Raw genomic sequence first — 18326 nt, forward strand, 5'->3', positions numbered from 1 at the left:
GCATGTGTCTGACACACCTACAAATTTTCATCGTCCTAGCACGTCCAGAATCACCGAAAAAACGAAAGCACTGGAAATCCCCCCCCAACTCCCCCAAAGAGAGCGGAACCATTCCAATTAAGTCAATCACGTAACTTGTGCTTATTCTTGCCATCAAGTTTCATCCCGATCTCTCCACTCTAAACGTTTTCCAACATTTCCTGTTTTCAAGATTTCTGTTTCCCCCCTCCAACCCCCTATGTCCCCGGATCCAATTTGAATTTAAAATTGAGCAGCTGACACATAAGATCTTTCTATATGTCAAGTTTCATTAAGATCCGATCACTCGTTCGTAAGATAAAGATACCTCAATTTTCACGTTTTCCAAGATTTCCGATTTCCCCCTACCAATGTTACAGGATCTGGTCGGGGATTTAAAATAAGAGCTCTGAAGTACAAGATGCTTCTAAATATCAAATTTCATTAAGATCTGATCACCCGTTCGTAAGTTACAAATACCTCATTTTTTTCTAATTTTTCCGAATTACCCTCCCCCCTCCCCCAACTCCCCAAAGAAAGCAGATCCGGTCCGGTTATGTCAGTCACGTATATTAGACTTGTGCCTATTCTTCCCACCAAGTTTCATCCTGATCTATCCACTCTAAGCATTTTCCAAGATTTCCGCCCCCCCCCAAGTCCCCACAATGACACTGGATTGAGCCCAGATTTAAAATAACAGATCTGAGTTACGAGGTCTTTCTAATATGAAATTTCATTAAGATCCGACAACTCCTTCGTAAGTTAAAAATACCTCATTTTTTTTCTAATTTTTCAGAATTAACCCTCCCCCCTCAACTCCTCCAAAGAGAGCAGATCCGTTCCAATTATGTCAATTATTTATCTAGGACTAGTGCTCATTATTCCCTCCACTGGAATAATAAGATCGGGATTTTCATCCCGATCCCTCCACTCTAAGCGTTTTCCAAGATTCTAGGTTCCCCCCTCCAACTCCCCCCAATGTCACCAGATCCGGTCGGGATTGAAAACAATAGCTCTAAGACACGATAACCATCTAAATATCAAATTACATTAAGATCCGATCACCCGTTCGTAGTTAAAAATACCTCATTTTTTCTAATTCTTCCGAATTAACCACACCCCACCCCGATGGTCAAATCGGGAGGAAACGACGGTTTCTAATTTAATCTGGTATGGTCCCTCCCTGATACGCCTGCCAAATTTCATCGTCCTAGCTTATCTGGAAGTACCTAAACTAGCAGAACCCAGACAGACAGACCAACAGAATTTGCGATCGCTATATGTCACTTGGTGAATACCAAGTGCCATAAAAAGGCAGTATCTTTGCACAAAAATACAATTTACTGGTTCATGAAAATTGCTGTTTGGAAGTTTTCTGAGGAAAATTTCCAAAACAAATTTTTCAAAATTTCCGCATTCTTGTAAAAGAAATTTTTTACGGCTGCTTTTTAACTATACATTTGATTATTTGTAAGAAAATGACTGTTCTTTGGAATTAAACGGCAATTTGTATTTTTATCAAGAAAATAGCAATAAAACAAGTTTTAAAAGTATCTCTATTCCTCTAAAAGTTTTACGTAGCTACTTTTTAACTATGCACATACTTTTTTTGAAGAAAATGGCAGTTATTTTGAAGAAAATGGCAGTTATTTTGAAGTAAATGGCGATTTTGTCATTGTAAGAAAATGGCGCTTTTGCAGTTTCCTCCAGATGGTATTAAACTGAGTTTTTGAAAACATTAGTATTCCTCATCAAAGTTTTTACCTAGCTGCTTTCTAACTATGCACAAGACCATTTTGGAAAATATGGCAGGCTTTATTTTTTAAATGGCAATTTTGCAATTGCAATAAAATTTCAGTTTTGAAATTTCCTCAAGAAAATAACATTAAAATGATTTTTGAAAAAAGTCTGTAATCTTTCTAAACAGTCTTCAAGAAGCTGCTATTTAATTACACACGCTTTTTGAAGTAAAATGGCAGTTATTTTTCAGAAAATAGACATTTTGCCATTGCAGTAAAATTACAAGACAACGGCAATTTTGCCACTGGAACAAAATTGCAATCTTAAAGTTCCCTCAAGAAAATGGCATTAAATGAGCTTTTCAAAACATCCATATGCTCTAACAGCTTTGTATGGCTACTTTTTAACTATACTGACGATCTTTCGCAACGAAATGGCAGAATTCTTCCCAAAAATAACAGTTTCGCCATTGCATAAAAATTTCAAGAAAGGGCAAGTTTATAATTCCCTCAAGAAATGGCACTAGAGTGGGTTTTTCAAAACTTCTCTATTCCTTTAAAAATGCCACGTAGCTGCTATTTAATTATGGACACAATTTTCAAAAAATGGCCATTTCACAATTGTAAGAAAATAGAAAGAAAATCGCAATTTGCAGTTTCTTCAAGAAAAAGGAGTTTCGAAACTTTCATATTTCACTAAAAGTTTTGCGTAGCTGTTTTTGAACTATGCAAACGATATTTTTGCATATACAAGAAGACAACATAAAGTTTACAAGTTTATATTTATTTCGAATTTATGTCAACATATTTTTCAATACAAAGTCCAAAATAATAGCTATCAACTTTACTTTTATATTCTTTTTTTTTTAACCTAAAGTTTTGTTTGAAATTTTGTCAAGGTAATAATAATATTACCTTGACAACAATTTAATGTCTGATCAAGTTAATTTGAGGTATTTCCCTGTGAGTGTTTTTGAATGTACCAACCATTTTGCGAAAACTGTGACATATTTTAATATTATTTAATTTATTGATTTAATTTATTTTAATTTATTGACCTTGAAAAAGCACTTAAGAGCTTTAATCTTTTGTGTTGCTATATTTTATTTGTTTTTTTTTCTTGTTTTGTGTCTTTTTTTACTACGAACTGTAGTAAGGAGCGACACGGCTCAATAGCAACCAAAACTATAAAAAAAAATGGAATTTTGATGCAAATAGCTACATCAAATCACATTTTAATACTGATTTTAAATATATAAGTTTCATCAAGTTTAGTCTTACCCATCAAAAGTTACGAGCCTGAGAAAATGTGCCCTATTTTAGAACATAGGGGGAAACACCCCTAAAAGTCATAGAATCTTAGCGTAAATCACACCATCAGATTCAGCGTATCAGAGAGCCCTATTGTTAAACTTTCCAGCTCCTATCTCCAAAAATATGGAATTTTGTACTTTTTGCCAGAAGCCAGATCACGGATGCGTGTTTATTTGATTGTTTTTTTCCTCAGGAGTGATCGTACAGACCCAATGGTCCTAGAATGTTGCGTGAGGGCTCATTCCAACAGAAATTAAAAGTTCTGGTGCTCTTTTTAAGTTACCAAAAACTGGAGGGCACCTATTGTAGAAGCTTCAAGCTCCTATCTACAAAAATGTAGAATTTTGTTTTTTTTTTTGCCAGAAGGCAGATCACGGATGCGTGTTTATTTGTTTGGGTTGTTTTTTTTCCCCAGAGGTGATCGTATCGACCCAGTGGTCCTAGAATGTTGCGAGAGGGCTCATTCTAACGGAAATGAAAAATTCTAGTGCCTTTTTCAAGTGACCAAAAAACTGAAGGGCACCTTGGCCCCCTCCCACGCTAATTATTTTCCCAATGTCAACGGATCAAAATTCTGAGATAGCCATTTTATTCAGCGTAGTCGAAAAACCTTATAACTATGTCTTTGGAGACGACTTACTCCCCCACAGTCCCCATGGGGGGGCTACAAGTAACAAACTTTGACCAGTGCTTGCATATAGTAATAGTTATTGGGAAGTGTACAGACGTTTTCAGGGGGAATTTTTGGTTGGGGGGAGGGGTTGAGAAGAGGGGGATATGTTGGGAGAACTTTCCATCGAGGAATTTGTAATGGGGGAAGAAAATTTCCATGAAGGGACCGCAGGATTTTCTAGCATTATTAAAAAAAAACAATGAAAAAAATAAGTATGAAAAAGTTTTCAGCTGGAAGGAAGGAGCAGCATTAAAACTTAAAACGAACAGAAATTATTACGCATATGAGGGGCTCACCTCCTCCTAATACCTCGCTCTTTACGCTAAAGTATTTTTAGTAATTTCAACTATTTATTCCACGGCTTCTGTGATTCAAGGGGGTCATTCTTAATGAATTGGGACAAAATTTAAGCTTTAGTGTAAAGACCAAGGTACTAACGAGGGGGTGAAACCCCTCATATACGTAATAACAAGAGCTAAGAGCTCATATGGCACTTGTGACGAGGTCGGAAGAGCCAAGAGCTAAGAGCTCATATGGTATGAGCTCCAGCAAAATTCTAAGAATCAATAGATTGCTTTAAAAGGAAAATCAGAGGCTTAATTACGGTCGGGATTTAAAATAAGAGCTCTGAGTCACGAGGTCAAGCTAAATATCAAAATTCATTAAGATCCGATCACCCACTCGCAAGTTAAAAATACCTCAATTTTTCTAATTTTTCCTCTCCCTTCATCCCCCCAGATGGTCGAATCGGGGGAAACGACTTTATCGAGTCAATTTGTACAGCAACCTGACATGCCTACCAATTTTCATTGTCCTAGTACGTCCAGAAGCACCAAACTCACCAGAGCACTGAACCCCACCACCTAACTCCGCCAAAGATAGCGGATCCGGTCCGGTTATGTCAGTCACCTATCTTGGACTTGTACTTATTCTGTCCACCAAGTTTCATCCTGATCTCTCCACTATAAGCGTTTTCAAAGATTTTTGCCCCCCCCCCCTAATGACACTGGATCCGGTCGGGAGAAAAAAATAAGAGATATGAGTTTCGAGGTCCTTCTAAATATGAAATTTCATTAAGAAATGATCACTCTTTTGCAAGTTAAAAATACCTCATTTTTTCTAATTTTTAGAATTAACCCTCCCTCCCCCCAGCTTCCCCAAAGAGAGCAGATCCGTTCTGGTTATGTCAATCCCGTATCTAGGACTTGTGCTTGTTTTTCCCACCGAGTTTCATCCCGATCCCCCCATTCTAAGCATTTTCCAAGATTTTAAGTTCCCCCCCCAACTTCCCCTTCAACGGATAAGGTCGATATTTAATATAAGAGCTCTGAGACATGATATCCTTCCAAACATAAAATTTCATCAAGATCCCGATCACTCCTTTGTAAGTTCAAAGTACATTTTTCAAATTTTGCAGAATTAATCCTCCCCCCACTCCCCCAAAGAGAGCGGATCCGTCCTGGTTATGTCAATCATGTATCTAGGACTTGTGCTTATTTTTCCCACCAAGTTTCATCCTGATACCTCAGCTCTAAGCGTTTTCCAAGATTCTAGGTTCCCCCCTCAATTCCCCCGGATTCAGTTGGAATTTAAAATAAGAGCTCTGAGACACGATAGCCTTATAAATTTCAAATTTCATCAAGATCCGACCACTCCTTCGTAAGTTAAAGTACCAAATTTTTTAATTTGTTCAGAATTACCCCCCCCCCAACTCCCCAAAAGAGAGCGGATCCATTCCGGTTATGTCAATCACGTATGTAGGACTTGTGCTTATTTTCCCCACCAAGTTTCATCCCGATCCCGCCACTCTAAGCGTTTTCTTAGATTTTAGGCCCCCCCTCAATTCCCCCCAATGTCACCGAATCCAGTCGGGATTTAAAATAAGAGCTCTGAGACACGATATCCTTCCAAACTTCAAATTTCATTAAGATCTGATTACTCCTTCGTAAGTTAAAAATACCTAATTTTCTCTAATTTTTCAGAGTTAACCCCCCGCCCCAACAGAGCAAATCTGTTCCGATTATGTCAATAACGTATCTAGGTCTTCTGCTTATTTTTCCCACAGAGTTTCATCCTGATCCCTTCACTCTAAGCGTTTTCCAAGATTTTAGGCCCCCCACCTCAATTCCCCCCAATGTCATCAGATCTGTTCAGGATTTAAAATAAGAGCTCTGAGACACAATATCATTCCAAACATCAAATTTCATTAAGATCCCATCACCCGCTCATAAGTTAAAAATACTTCATTTTTTCTATTTTTCCGAATTAACCAGCCCCCCACTCCCCCCAGATGTTCAAATCGGGAAAATGACTATTTCTACTTTAATTTGGTCCGGTCCATGATACGCTTGCAAAATTTCATCGTCCTAGCTTACCTGGAAGTGCCCAAAGTAGCAAAACCGGGACCGATAGACGGACAGACAGACCGACAGAATTTGCGATTGCTATATGTCACCTGGTTAATACCAAGTGCCATAAAAACATGAGAATACAAAAGTTCGTTACATAGGGTAATTTATAAGTTACGTATATCTTTTACTAATAAAAACATTCGTAAAAAATTAAAAGTTCTAGTTGCCTTTTTAAGTAACCGAAAAATCGGAGGGCAAATAGGCTTCCTCCCCCGCTTTTTTTTCTCAAAGCATTCGATCAAAACTATGAGAAAGCCATTTAGCAAAAAAAAAAAAAAAATATGCAAATTTCGTTTTAATTATTCCTCTGCGGAGAGCCAAAATCAAAACATGCATTGATTCAAAAACGTTCAGAAATTAAATAAAAAAAAACTAGTTTTTTTTAACTAAAAGTAAGGAGCGACATTAAAACTTAAAACAAACAGAAATTACTTCGTATATGAAAGGGGCTGCTTCCTCATCAACGCCCCGCTCTTTACGCTAAAGTTCTTTACTGTTTTACAAAGAAGAGTTGAGAGAAAGAGTCAAACTTTAGCGTAAAGAGCGGGTTGTTGATGAAGAAGCAGCCGCTTTCATATACGAAGTAATTGCTGTTCGTTTTAAGTTTTAATGTCGCTCCTTACTTTCAGTTAAAAAAACTTGTTTTTTTATTTAATGTCAAAAAGAAATTGTCCTAATATGTTACCAAAAATTGAACACCAGGACGAAACACTGGAGCAACGCAAAGCCAGGCTTGCGGCTCAAAGAGAAAGGGCCAAACTAAAAACTAAAAAAGAAAAAAACTAAAATATGACGTCAAAAAAATAAATTTTTGTTTAAAAATAAAAAAAAACTAAAAAAAGGAAAAAAACTGTAATAAAAGATAAAAAAGGGAATACCAGAGCAACGCAAAACCAGACTCGCGGCTCAAAGAGAAAGGGCTAGATTAGGAATGTCCAATTTACGTCATCAATTCGATCCAAAAATGACATAGCGTTGCCGGGACCCAGAACACAAGGGACAATGAGAATCCATATATAAAAGCCTGCCGCGTGCCATGCTGGGGCCCAGCGGCGAAGCCGCCCGACCGGGACACTCAAATTACAGCAATTACAGCACTCTAAGCATTTTCCAAGATTTTAGGTTCCGCCCTTCCAACTTCTGCTTCACCAGATCCGGTCAGGACTTAAAATAAGAGCTCTGAGACATGATATCCTTCCAAACATCAAATTTCATTAAGATCCGATCACTCCTTCGTAAGTTAAAAATACCTCATTTTTCTAATTTTTCAGAATTAACCCCCTCCCACCAAAGAGAGTGGATCCGTTCCGGTTATGTCAATCACGTATCTAGGACTTGTATTTATTTTTCCACCAAGTTTCATCCCGATCCCTCCACTCTAAGTGTTTTCCAAGATTTTTGGTTCCCCCTCCAACTCCCACCAATGTCATAGGATCTGGTCGGGATTTAAAATAAGAGTTCTGAGACACGATATCCTTCCAAAAATCAAATTTCATTAAGATCCCATCACCCGTTAGTAAGTTAAAAATACTTGATTTTTTCTATTTTTCCGAATTAACCGACCAACCACCCCCCCTCCCAGATGGTCAAATGGGGAAAACGACTATTTCTAATTTAATCTGATCCGGTCCCTGATGCGCCTCCCAAATTTCATCGTCCTAGCTTACCTGGAAGTACCTAAAGTAGCAAAACCAGGACAGACCGACAGACTGTCAGACAGACAGACCTACAGAATTTGTGATCGATATTTGTCACTTGATTAATACCAAATGCCATAAAAAAAAGGAAAAGAAAGGAGTAAGCTTAGAGAAAACTAAAAACTGAAAAATAAAGGAGAAAAAGAAAACTAAGAAACGGGACACAGGGAGTATAAATGACAACCGGGACACTCAAAGAGAAATTACAGACTGGGACACTGGGACACGAATAACGACTGGGAGATATAAATGACAACCGGGACACTCAAAGATAAATTACAGACCGGGACACCGGGACACAAATGACGACCAGGACACAGGGAATATAAATGACGACTGGGACGCTCAAAGAGAAATCAGAGACTGGGACACTGGGACACAAATGACGACCGGGATACTGGGAATATAAATGACGACCGGGACACAGGGACACAACTACAAGGGGGATGCCGGGGGCACAGGGGGATATATAAATGACGACGGGGACACAGGGAATGTTCGATTAGCAATCACCATCAACAAAGCTCAAGGGCAATCATTAGAATAATCAGGTATAGATCTGAATCTATACCATGTGGTGTTGGGGTGGCCCCCAACAGCTAGTATAGCGATAAAATGGTTGGGTTTGGCTTGAGGGGAAAATTCGCAGGCATGCATATATTGATTTTCGTTGTAAAGTAGCATACTACAAATGAGTCACCTTTGTTTGCTACTCTTTCCTCGAGAAAAAGGAGGGCTTCCCAGGAAATGCATATAACATTGAAAGGTCCCAATGACCAATGGTCGATAGAAAATTTGCAATATGTTTTACCTAAGGTTGATAATGTATTTACAATTTTACACCTTTAAAGTGATAATAGTATGCATAGAAGCAGATTTTTTGTCGAAATATTTATTTTATTTTAAATTTCATGTTTTATTGTTTACAAAAGGCACTAGATATAGCGACTTCCTTTAGAATGAGTCCTTAAACAACTCTTTACGACGTTCCAGTGCCCCGCTAGTAGGAGAGAAAAAAATTGAAAAAGGAGATATGCTACCCTTGCAAAAAAGTGATTTCCCTTGTTTTCCGAGCCAGAGGACTGTAATTTCCTGTGCTTTTTGGCAATGGCGGTTCTAATGGTGACTTTTGATTTCGATCCGATATATTGTCGAAACAATTGATTATAAGGTACTATGTGTCGAGGTCCTTTCTTTACTAGGCAGAATAGTAGACATTGGCGAGATCACTATAATTTCTTAGAGGGTTTCTCCCTCTTTTTCAAAAGGTTGGCGAGTTTTTCAGGCTCATATATATTATTGATTAATTATAGGAAAAAATGAAATAAAAGCGGAGCTATATTAAATCCAAAGACGATTGAAGGTTAAATTATAAAATTTAATTGAAACTTAAAACAAACAGAAATTGAAATGAATCAAATGTCAATTTTGAAAAAAAAGGGAAATCAGTAGGGCTAACACCTCGTATCACTTTTTAATTCTTCAAATTCATGTGGTTTTTCATCAGCGTGGGTTTTCATATGCCTAGTTAAATTGTTCTTGATAGAAAATTTCTTTTTACATGCTTCACATTCATATGGTTTTTCACCAGTATGGTTTCTCATATGACTATCCAAATGGGACTTTCTAGAAAATTTCTTTTTGCATGTTTCACATTCATATGGTTTTTCTCCACTGTGAATTCTCATATGCACAGCCAAGGTGGACTTTCTAGAAAATTTCTTTTTGCATACTTCACATTCATATGGTTTTTCTCCACTGTGAATTCTCATATGCACAGCCAAGGTGGACTTTCTAGAAAATTTAATTTTGCATGTTTCACATTCATATGGTTTCTCTCCACTGTGAATTCTCATATGCAGAGCCGAGTTGAACTTCGAAGAAAACGTCTTTTTGCATTCTTTACATTCATAGGGTTTTTCACCAGTGTGCGTTCTCATATGCTCAGTCAAAACAAACTTTGAAGAAAATTTCTTTTTGCATACGTCACATTCATATGGTTTTTCACCAGTATGGGTTCTCATATGACTATCCAAATGGGACTTGGTAGAAAATCTCTTTTTGCATGTTTCACACTCATATGGTTTTTCTCCACTGTGAATTCTCATATGCACAGCCAAATGGGACTTTCTAGAAAATTTCTTTTTGCATGTTTCACATTCATATGGTTTTTCTCCACTGTGAATTCTCATATGCACAGCCAAGGAGGACTTTCTAGAAAATTTACTTTTGCATGTTTCACATTCATATGGTTTTTCTCCACTGTGAATTATCATATGCACAGCCAAGGTGGACTTTCTAGAAAATTTCTTTTTGCATGTTTCACATTCATATGGTTTTTCTCCACTGTGAATTCTCATATGCACAGCTGACTTGAACTTCGAAGAAAACGTCTTTTTGCATTCTTCACATTCATAGTATTTTTTTCCATTTTGAGTTCTCCTATGCCTAGCCAATCTGTGCTTCAAAGGAATTTGTTTTTTACAGTCCAGTTGTAAGTCTTCTTGGTATGTAAAATCGGTCACTCCAGTCATAAGCTGGGAATCTGGGTCAAGATCAAAGTTTCCAAAACTTAGTGCCATATCACTAAAAGTATAATACTGGCTGTTTATATTTGTACTTGTTATTAGCATATATTACTACTTGTTTTTCAAAAGTAGACTGATGGATCTTCCTAGACAACGCTTGATTTTTATGCTATGCATGACGTCACTGAAATATATTATGGTATGAATTTTTATGTGACGTCATTTACGGATGTAATATGAATGCAGCCTTTTATATTAGTGGATGAAGTCATTAAGATACTGATGTATACAATAATGACGTCATCCACATGTCTTTTCCCAAAAAATTTAAGGCTCTGGACGAATTTTCTGAAACTCGTGACCTATATAGATCAATTTTTAGGCCATAAAATCTTAAGATGTCAGCTTTCCCCAAATATATATATATATATATATATATATATATATATATATATATATATATATATATATATATATATATATATATATATATATATATATAAAAATAAGTTGTCTGTGGATCTGTGGAGTATAAATGACGACACAGGGAGTATAAATGACGACCAGGACATAAGTAAAAAAAAGCTAAAAAAAACTAAAAAAAGGTAAAAACTACAAAAAAACTAAAAAGAAAAAAAACTAAAAACTAATAAAAAAAATTAAAAAAACTAAAAAATAAAAAAAAATAAAAAAAGGAAAAAAAATGAAAAATAAAAGAGAAAAACAAAACTAAAAAAAATAAAAAGAAAAAAAAATAAAAAGAAAAAAGAAAAAAAACTAAAAAAACTAAAAAAAAGTAAAAACCAAAAAAAAAATTAAAAGAATAAAAGGGGAAAAATACAAAAATTTAATAAAAAAGCCGAAAAACTAAAAAAACTAAAGAAACTAAAAAAGGAAAAAAACTTAAAAAACTAAAAACTAAAAAAAAAGAAAAAAAAGGAAAAAACTGAAAAATAGAAGAGAAAAAGAAAACTAATAAAATTAAGAATAAAAATAAAAAAAAATAAAAAAGATAAAAACTAAAAAAAAAAGTAAAAAGAAAAAACGAAAAAAAACTAAAAAAGCTAAAAAAAAAGGTAAAAACCAATAAAAAACTAAAAAGAAAAAAAGGTAAAAAACTAAAAAAAATTTTCATCTAAAAAACTAAAAAAAACTAAAAAAGGTAAAAACTAAAAGAACTAAAAAAGAAAAAAAAACTAAAAAAAGGAAAAAAACTGAAAAATAAAGGAGAAAAAGAAAACTAAAAAATATAAATAAAAATAAAAAAACTAAAAATATAAAAACTTCAAAAAAAAAACTAAAAAGAAAAAAGAAAAAAACTAAAAAACCTAAAAAAAGGTCAAAACCAATAAAAAAAAAACTAAAAGGAAAAAAAGGGAAAAAATTAAAAATTTATTTCATCATATACCAATTCAAAAACGAATGTATACCGGGATGACGACCGGGACACAGGGAATATAAATGACACAACTACAACGGGGACGCCGGGGGCACAGGGGGATATAAATGACGACCGGGACACCGGGACACACGGAATATAAATGACGCCCGGGACGCTCAAAGAGAAATCACAGACTGGGACACCGGGACACAAATGACGACCGGGACACAGGGAATATAAATGACGACCGGGACACAGGGACATAACTACAAAGGGGACGCCGGGGTGCACAGGGGGATATATAAATGACGATGGCGACTCAGGGAATGGTCGATTAGCAATCACCATCAACAAAGCTCAAGGGCAATCATTAGAATCATGAGGTATAGATCTGAATACGGATTGTTTTCCCATGGACCATTATATGTTGCATGTTCAAGAGTCGGTAAACCTGACAATCTATTTATATGCACAGACAATGGGACGCTTCGCGCCACCCCAACACCTAGTTGGTGTTGAAGCCCCCCCGCGCGCGTAAGTCGTTACGCGCCATAATAGTTACGCGCCATTGTAGTTGTGTCCCTATGTCCCACCTGGGAATATAGATATATATATATATATATATATATATATATATATATATATATATATATATATATATATATATATATATATATATATATATATATATATATATATATATATATATATATATATATATATATATATATATATATATATATATATATATATGGTTTTAACTACGTAAAACTTGCGAATATACAACATTCTTTGCTGTCCCATTGTCTTTGCATATAAATAGATTGTCAGGTTTACCGACTCTTGAACATGCAACATATAATGGTCCATGGGAAAACAATCTGTATTCAGATCTATACCTCATGATTCTAATGATTGCCCTTGAGCTTTGTTGATGGTGATTGCTAATCGACCATTCCCTGTCCCGGTGTCCCGGTCGTCATTTATATCCCCCTGTTTCCCCCGGTGTCCCCGTTGTAGTTGTGTCCCTGTGTCCCGGTCGTCATTTGTATCCCGGTGTCCCGGTCTGTATATACATTCGTTTTTTAGTTTTGTTTTTCTCCTTTATTTTTTCCTTTTTTTTTCTTTTTTAGTTTATTTAGATTTTTAGATTTTTTAGTTTTTTTATTAGTTTTTAGTTTTTTTTTCTTTTTAGTTTTGTTAGTTTTTTTTTTTACTTATGTCCTGGTCGTCATTTATACTCCCTGTGTCCCGGTGCTTTGTTGATTGCTAATCGAACATTCCTTTTGTCCTGGTCGCTTTCTCTTTGAGTGTCGTCATTTATTTTTTTCTTTTTTAGTTCTTTTAGTTTTTACCTTTTTTAGTTTTTTTTAGTTTTTTAGATGAAAATTTTTTTTAGTTTTTTCCTTTTTTTCTTTTTAGTTTTTTATTGGTTTTTACCTTTATTTTAGCTTATTTTTCAGTTTTTTCCTTTTTTTTAGTTTTTTTTTATTTTTTATTTTTTTTAGTTTTTTACCTTTTTTTAGTTTTTTTAGTTTTTTTAGTTTTTTAGCTTTTTTACTTTTTTTATTAGTTTTTAGTTTTTTTTTGTAGTTTTTGCCTTTTTTTAGTTTTTTCAGTTTTTTTTTTAGTTTTTTATTGGTTTTTACCTTTATTTTAGCTTATTTTTCAGTTTTTTCCTTTTTTTTTAGTTTTTAGTTTTTTTAGTTTTTTACCTTTTTTTAGTTTTTTTAGTTTTTTTAGTTTTTTAGCTTTTTTATTAGTTTTTAGTTTTTTTTGTAGTTTTTGCCTTTTTTTAGTTTTTTTAGTTTTTTAGCTTTTTTCATTTATACTCCCTGTGTCCCGGTGCTTTGTTGATTGCTAATCGAACATTCCTTTTGTCCTGGTCGCTTTCTCTTTGAGTGTCGTCATTTATTTTTTTCTTTTTTAGTTCTTTTAGTTTTTACCTTTTTTAGTTTTTTTTAGTTTTTTAGATGAAAATTTTTTTTAGTTTTTTCCTTTTTTTCTTTTTAGTTTTTTATTGGTTTTTACCTTTATTTTAGCTTACTTTTCAGTTTTTTCCTTTTTTTTATTTTTTTTTTATTTTTTATTTTTTTTAGTTTTTTACCTTTTTTTAGTTTTTTAGTTTTTTTAGTTTTTTAGCTTTTTTACTTTTTTTATTAGTTTTTAGTTTTTTTTTGTAGTTTTTGCCTTATTTTAGTTTTTTCAGTTTTTTTTTTAGTTTTTTATTGGTTTTTACCTTTATGTTAGCTTATTTTTCAGTTTTTTTCCTTTTTTTTTAGTTTTTTTTAGTTTTTAGTTTTTTTAGTTTTTTACCTTTTTTTAGTTTTTTTTAGTTTTTTAGCTTTTTTATTTTTTTTATTAGTTTTTAGTTTTTTTTGTAGTTTTTGCCTTTTTTTAGTTTTTTTAGTTTTTTAGCTTTTTTATTAGTTTTTAGTTTTTTTTGTAGTTTTTGCCTTTTTTTAGTTTTTTTAGTTTTTTAGCTTTTTTATTTTTTTTATTAGTTTTTAGTTTTTTTTGTAGTTTTTGCCTTTTTTTAGTTTTTTCAGTTTTGACGTCACCTGATCCAGTTTTTTCAGGTGACGTCACCTGATCCATCCACAGAAAGACAGACAGACAACTTATTTTTATATATATAGATATATATATATATATATATATATATATATATATATATATATATATATATATATATCTATCTATATTCACAGGTGGGACATAGGGACACAACTACAATGGCGCGTAACTAATATGGCGCGTAACGACTTACGCGCACGGGGGGGCTTGGGGGGGGGGCGCGAAGCGCCCCCACCAACTAGGTGTTGGGGTGGCGCGAAGCGCCACCCCAACAGCTAGTATATATATATATATATATATATATATATATATATATATATATATATATATATATATATATATATATATATCTATATATATAAAAATAAGTTGTCTGTCTGTGGATCTGTGGATCAGGTGACGTCATGTTTCTGTGTCGGCTGACGTCATGAAATTAGTTGTCGTCATTTTTGCTTTGACGATGCTTCGTATATTGTAAAACACATTAATTTGGTTAATAATATACCATTTAAAACACCAAAATGAACATGCTGGAGTAGTCACTCGGTGAGAGAGGGTGTCAGAACGGAGAATGAAGGTCCCAGGTTCAAATCCTGGTTAGGCTAAAAAAGGTAAAAAACTAAAAACTAAAAAAAAACTGAAAAAACTAAAAAACTAAAAAAACTAAAAACTAAAAAAAAAACTTAAAAAAAAGGGAAAAACTGAAAAATAGAAGAGAAAAAGAAAACTAATAAAATTAAGAATAAAAATAAAAAAAAATAAAAAAGATAAAAACAAAAAAAAAAGTAAAAAGAAAAAACGAAAAAAAACTAAAAAAGCTAAAAAAAAAGGTAAAAACCAATAAAAAACTAAAAAGAAAAAAACTAAAAAAAACTTTCATCTAAAAAACTAAAAAAGGTAAAAACTAAAAGAACTAAAAAAGAAAAAAAAAACAAAAAAAGGAAGAAAACTGAAAAATAAAGGAGAAAAAGAAAACTAAAAAAATATAAATAAAAATAAAAAAACTAAAAAGATAAAAACTTCAAAAAAAACTAAAAAGAAAAAAGAAAAAAACTACAAAACCTAAAAAAAGGTCAAAAGCAATAAAAAAAACTAAAAGGGGAACACTGGGACACAAATGACGACCGGGATACTCGGAATATAAATGACGACCGGGACACAGGGAATGTTCAATTAGCAATCACCATCAACAAAGCTCAAGGGCAATCATTAGAATCATGAGGTATAGATCTGAATATGGATTGTTTTTCCCATGGACAATTATATGTTGCATGTTCAAGAGTCGGTAAACCTGACAATCTAAATAAATGACGACACTCAAAGAGAAAGCGACCGGGACAAAAGGAATGTTCGATTAGCAATCAACAAAGCACCGGGGCACAGGGAGTATAAATGACGACGACTGGGACACAGGGACATAACTACAAAGGGGACGCCGGGGTGCACAGGGGGATATATAAATGACGATGGCGACTCAGGGAATGGTCGATTAGCAATCACCATCAACAAAGCTCAAGGGCAATCATTAGAATCATGAGGTATAGATCTGAATACGGATTGTTTTCCCATGGACCATTATATGTTGCATGTTCAAGAGTCGGTAAACCTGACAATCTATTTATATGCACAGACAATGGGACAGCAAAGAATGTTGTATATTCGCAAGTTTTACGTAGTTAAAAACATATATATATATATATATATATATATATATATATATATATATATATATATATATATATATATATATATATATATATATATATATATATCTATCTATATTCACAGGTGGGACATAGGGACACAACTACAATGGCGCGTAACTAATATGGCGCGTAACGACTTACGCGCGCGGGGGGGCTTGGGGGGGGGGCGCGAAGCGCCCCCACCAACTAGATGTTGGGGTGGCGCGAAGCGCCACCCCAACAGCTAGTATATATATATATATATATGTATATATATATATATATATATATATATATATATATATATATATATATATATATATATATATATATCTATATATATATATAAATGTAGTGTCCGTTACATTACCGTTATTACTGTTACACGAGCTCAAAAAATTGAGGCTCTTTTTAAATTTTAGTCAATTGCTTAAAATATAGAAAACTGGTGATTGCACAAACATTTCAATATATTTTGACAATGGAGTAAAGCAATTCGAAAACCTTAAAACAGAAAACCAAAAGTTTGAAATTTAGTCGACATTGTTGAAGTTTAGAATGCTTGCTGCTCAAAGAAAAGTTGTCAAAGTGTCAATTAATCAAACAGTTCGCGGTAAGGAGCGACCCGGCTCAATAGTAGCCAAAACTCTAAAAAATCGAATTTTGATACCAATAGCTACATCAAAAGAGTCACATTTTAATGCTGATTTTAAATATATAAGTTTCATCAAGTTTAGTCTTACCCATCAAAAGTTATGAGCCTGAGAAAATTTGCCTTATTTTAGAAAATAGGGGGAAACACCCCTAAAAGTCATAGAATCTTAAGAAAAATCACACCATCAGATTCAGCGTATCAGAGAACCCTATTGTAGGAGTTTCAAGCTCCTATCTACAAAAATGTGGAATTTCGTAATTTTTCCCAGAAGGCAGATCACGGATGCGTGTTTGTTTGTTTGGGTTGTTTTTTTTCCCCAAGGGTGATCGTATCGACCCAGTGGTCCTAGAATGTTGCAACAGGACTCATTCTAACGGAAACGAAAAGTTCTAGTGCCCTTTGTTAGTGACCAAAAAAATTGGAGGGCACCTAGGCCCCCTCCCACGCTAATGTTTTTCCCAAAGTCAACGGATTAAAATTCTGAGATAGCCATTTTATTCAGCGTAGTCGAAAAACCTTATAACTATGTCTTTGGGGACGACTTACTCCCCCACAGTCCCCGTGGGAGGGGCTACAAGTTACAAACTTTGACCAGTGCTTGCATATAGTAATGGTTATTGGGAAGTGTACAGGCGTTTTCAGGGGGATTTTTTGGCTGGGGGCAGGGGTTGAGAAGAGGGGGATATGTTGGGGGAACTTTCCATCGAGGAATTTGTCATGGGGGAAGAAAATTTCCATGAAGGGACCGCAGGATTTTCTAGCATTATTAAAAAAAAAACAATGAAAAAATAAATAAGAAAAAGTTTTTCAGCTGGAAGTAAGGAGCCACATTAAAACTTAAAACGAACAGAAATTATTACCCATATGAGGGGCTCACCTCTTCCTAATACCTCGCTCTTTACGCTTAAGTATTTTTAGTAATTTTAACTATTTATTCTACGGCTTTTGTGATTCAGGGGTCATTCTTAATGAATTGGGAAAAAATTTAAGCTTTAGTGTAAAGAGCAAGGTACTAAAGAGGGGGTGAAACCCCTCATATACGTAATAAAAACATGAGAATACCAGAGTTCGTTACGTAGGCTAATTTATAAGTTACGTATATATTTTACTAATAAAAACATTCGTAAAAAATTAACAGTTCTAGTTGCCTTTTTAAGTAACCAAAAATCGGAAGGCAACAAGGCTTCCTCCCCGCTCTTTTTTTCTCAAAATCATTCGATCAAAACTATGAGAAAGCCATTTAGCCAAAAAAAATAAGTATGCAAATTTCGTTTTAATTATTCCTCTGCGGAGAGCCAAAATCAAAACATGCATTGATTCAAAAACGTTCAGAAATTAAACAAAAAACAGGTTATTTTAACTGAAAGTAAGGAGCGACATTAAAACTTAAAACGAACAGAAATTACTTTGTCAAACAGTTCGTGGTAACGAACTGTAGTAAGGAGCGACCCGGCTCAATAGTAACCAAAACTCTAAAAAATGGAATTTTGATACCAATAGCTATATCAAAAGAATCGTATTTTAATGCTGGTTTTAAATATATAAGTTTCATCAAGTTTAGTCTTACCCATCAAAAGTTACGAGCCTGAGAAAATTTGCGTTATTTTAGAAAATAGGGGGAAACACCCCCTAAAAGTCATAGAATCTT

At 34.1% G+C, this 18326-nt stretch overlaps 2 protein-coding genes across 4 annotated transcripts in view; one reads left to right on the top strand and one right to left on the bottom strand.

Moving 5' to 3' along the window:
• The window catches only part of LOC136031516 (uncharacterized), a 335648-nt gene that overhangs the window by 149036 nt on the left and 168286 nt on the right, over window positions 1-18326 (top strand). The window lies entirely within an intron of this gene.
• Window positions 9210-10738, bottom strand: LOC136031513 (zinc finger protein OZF-like). Its single transcript, XM_065711180.1, has one exon. The coding sequence runs from the start codon at window positions 10483-10485 to the stop codon at window positions 9307-9309; it is 1179 nt and encodes a 392-aa protein (XP_065567252.1). The 5' UTR covers window positions 10486-10738; the 3' UTR covers window positions 9210-9306.

Source organism: Artemia franciscana, chromosome 9, assembly GCF_032884065.1.
Source record: "Artemia franciscana chromosome 9, ASM3288406v1, whole genome shotgun sequence".
NCBI lineage: Eukaryota > Metazoa > Arthropoda > Branchiopoda > Anostraca > Artemiidae > Artemia > Artemia franciscana.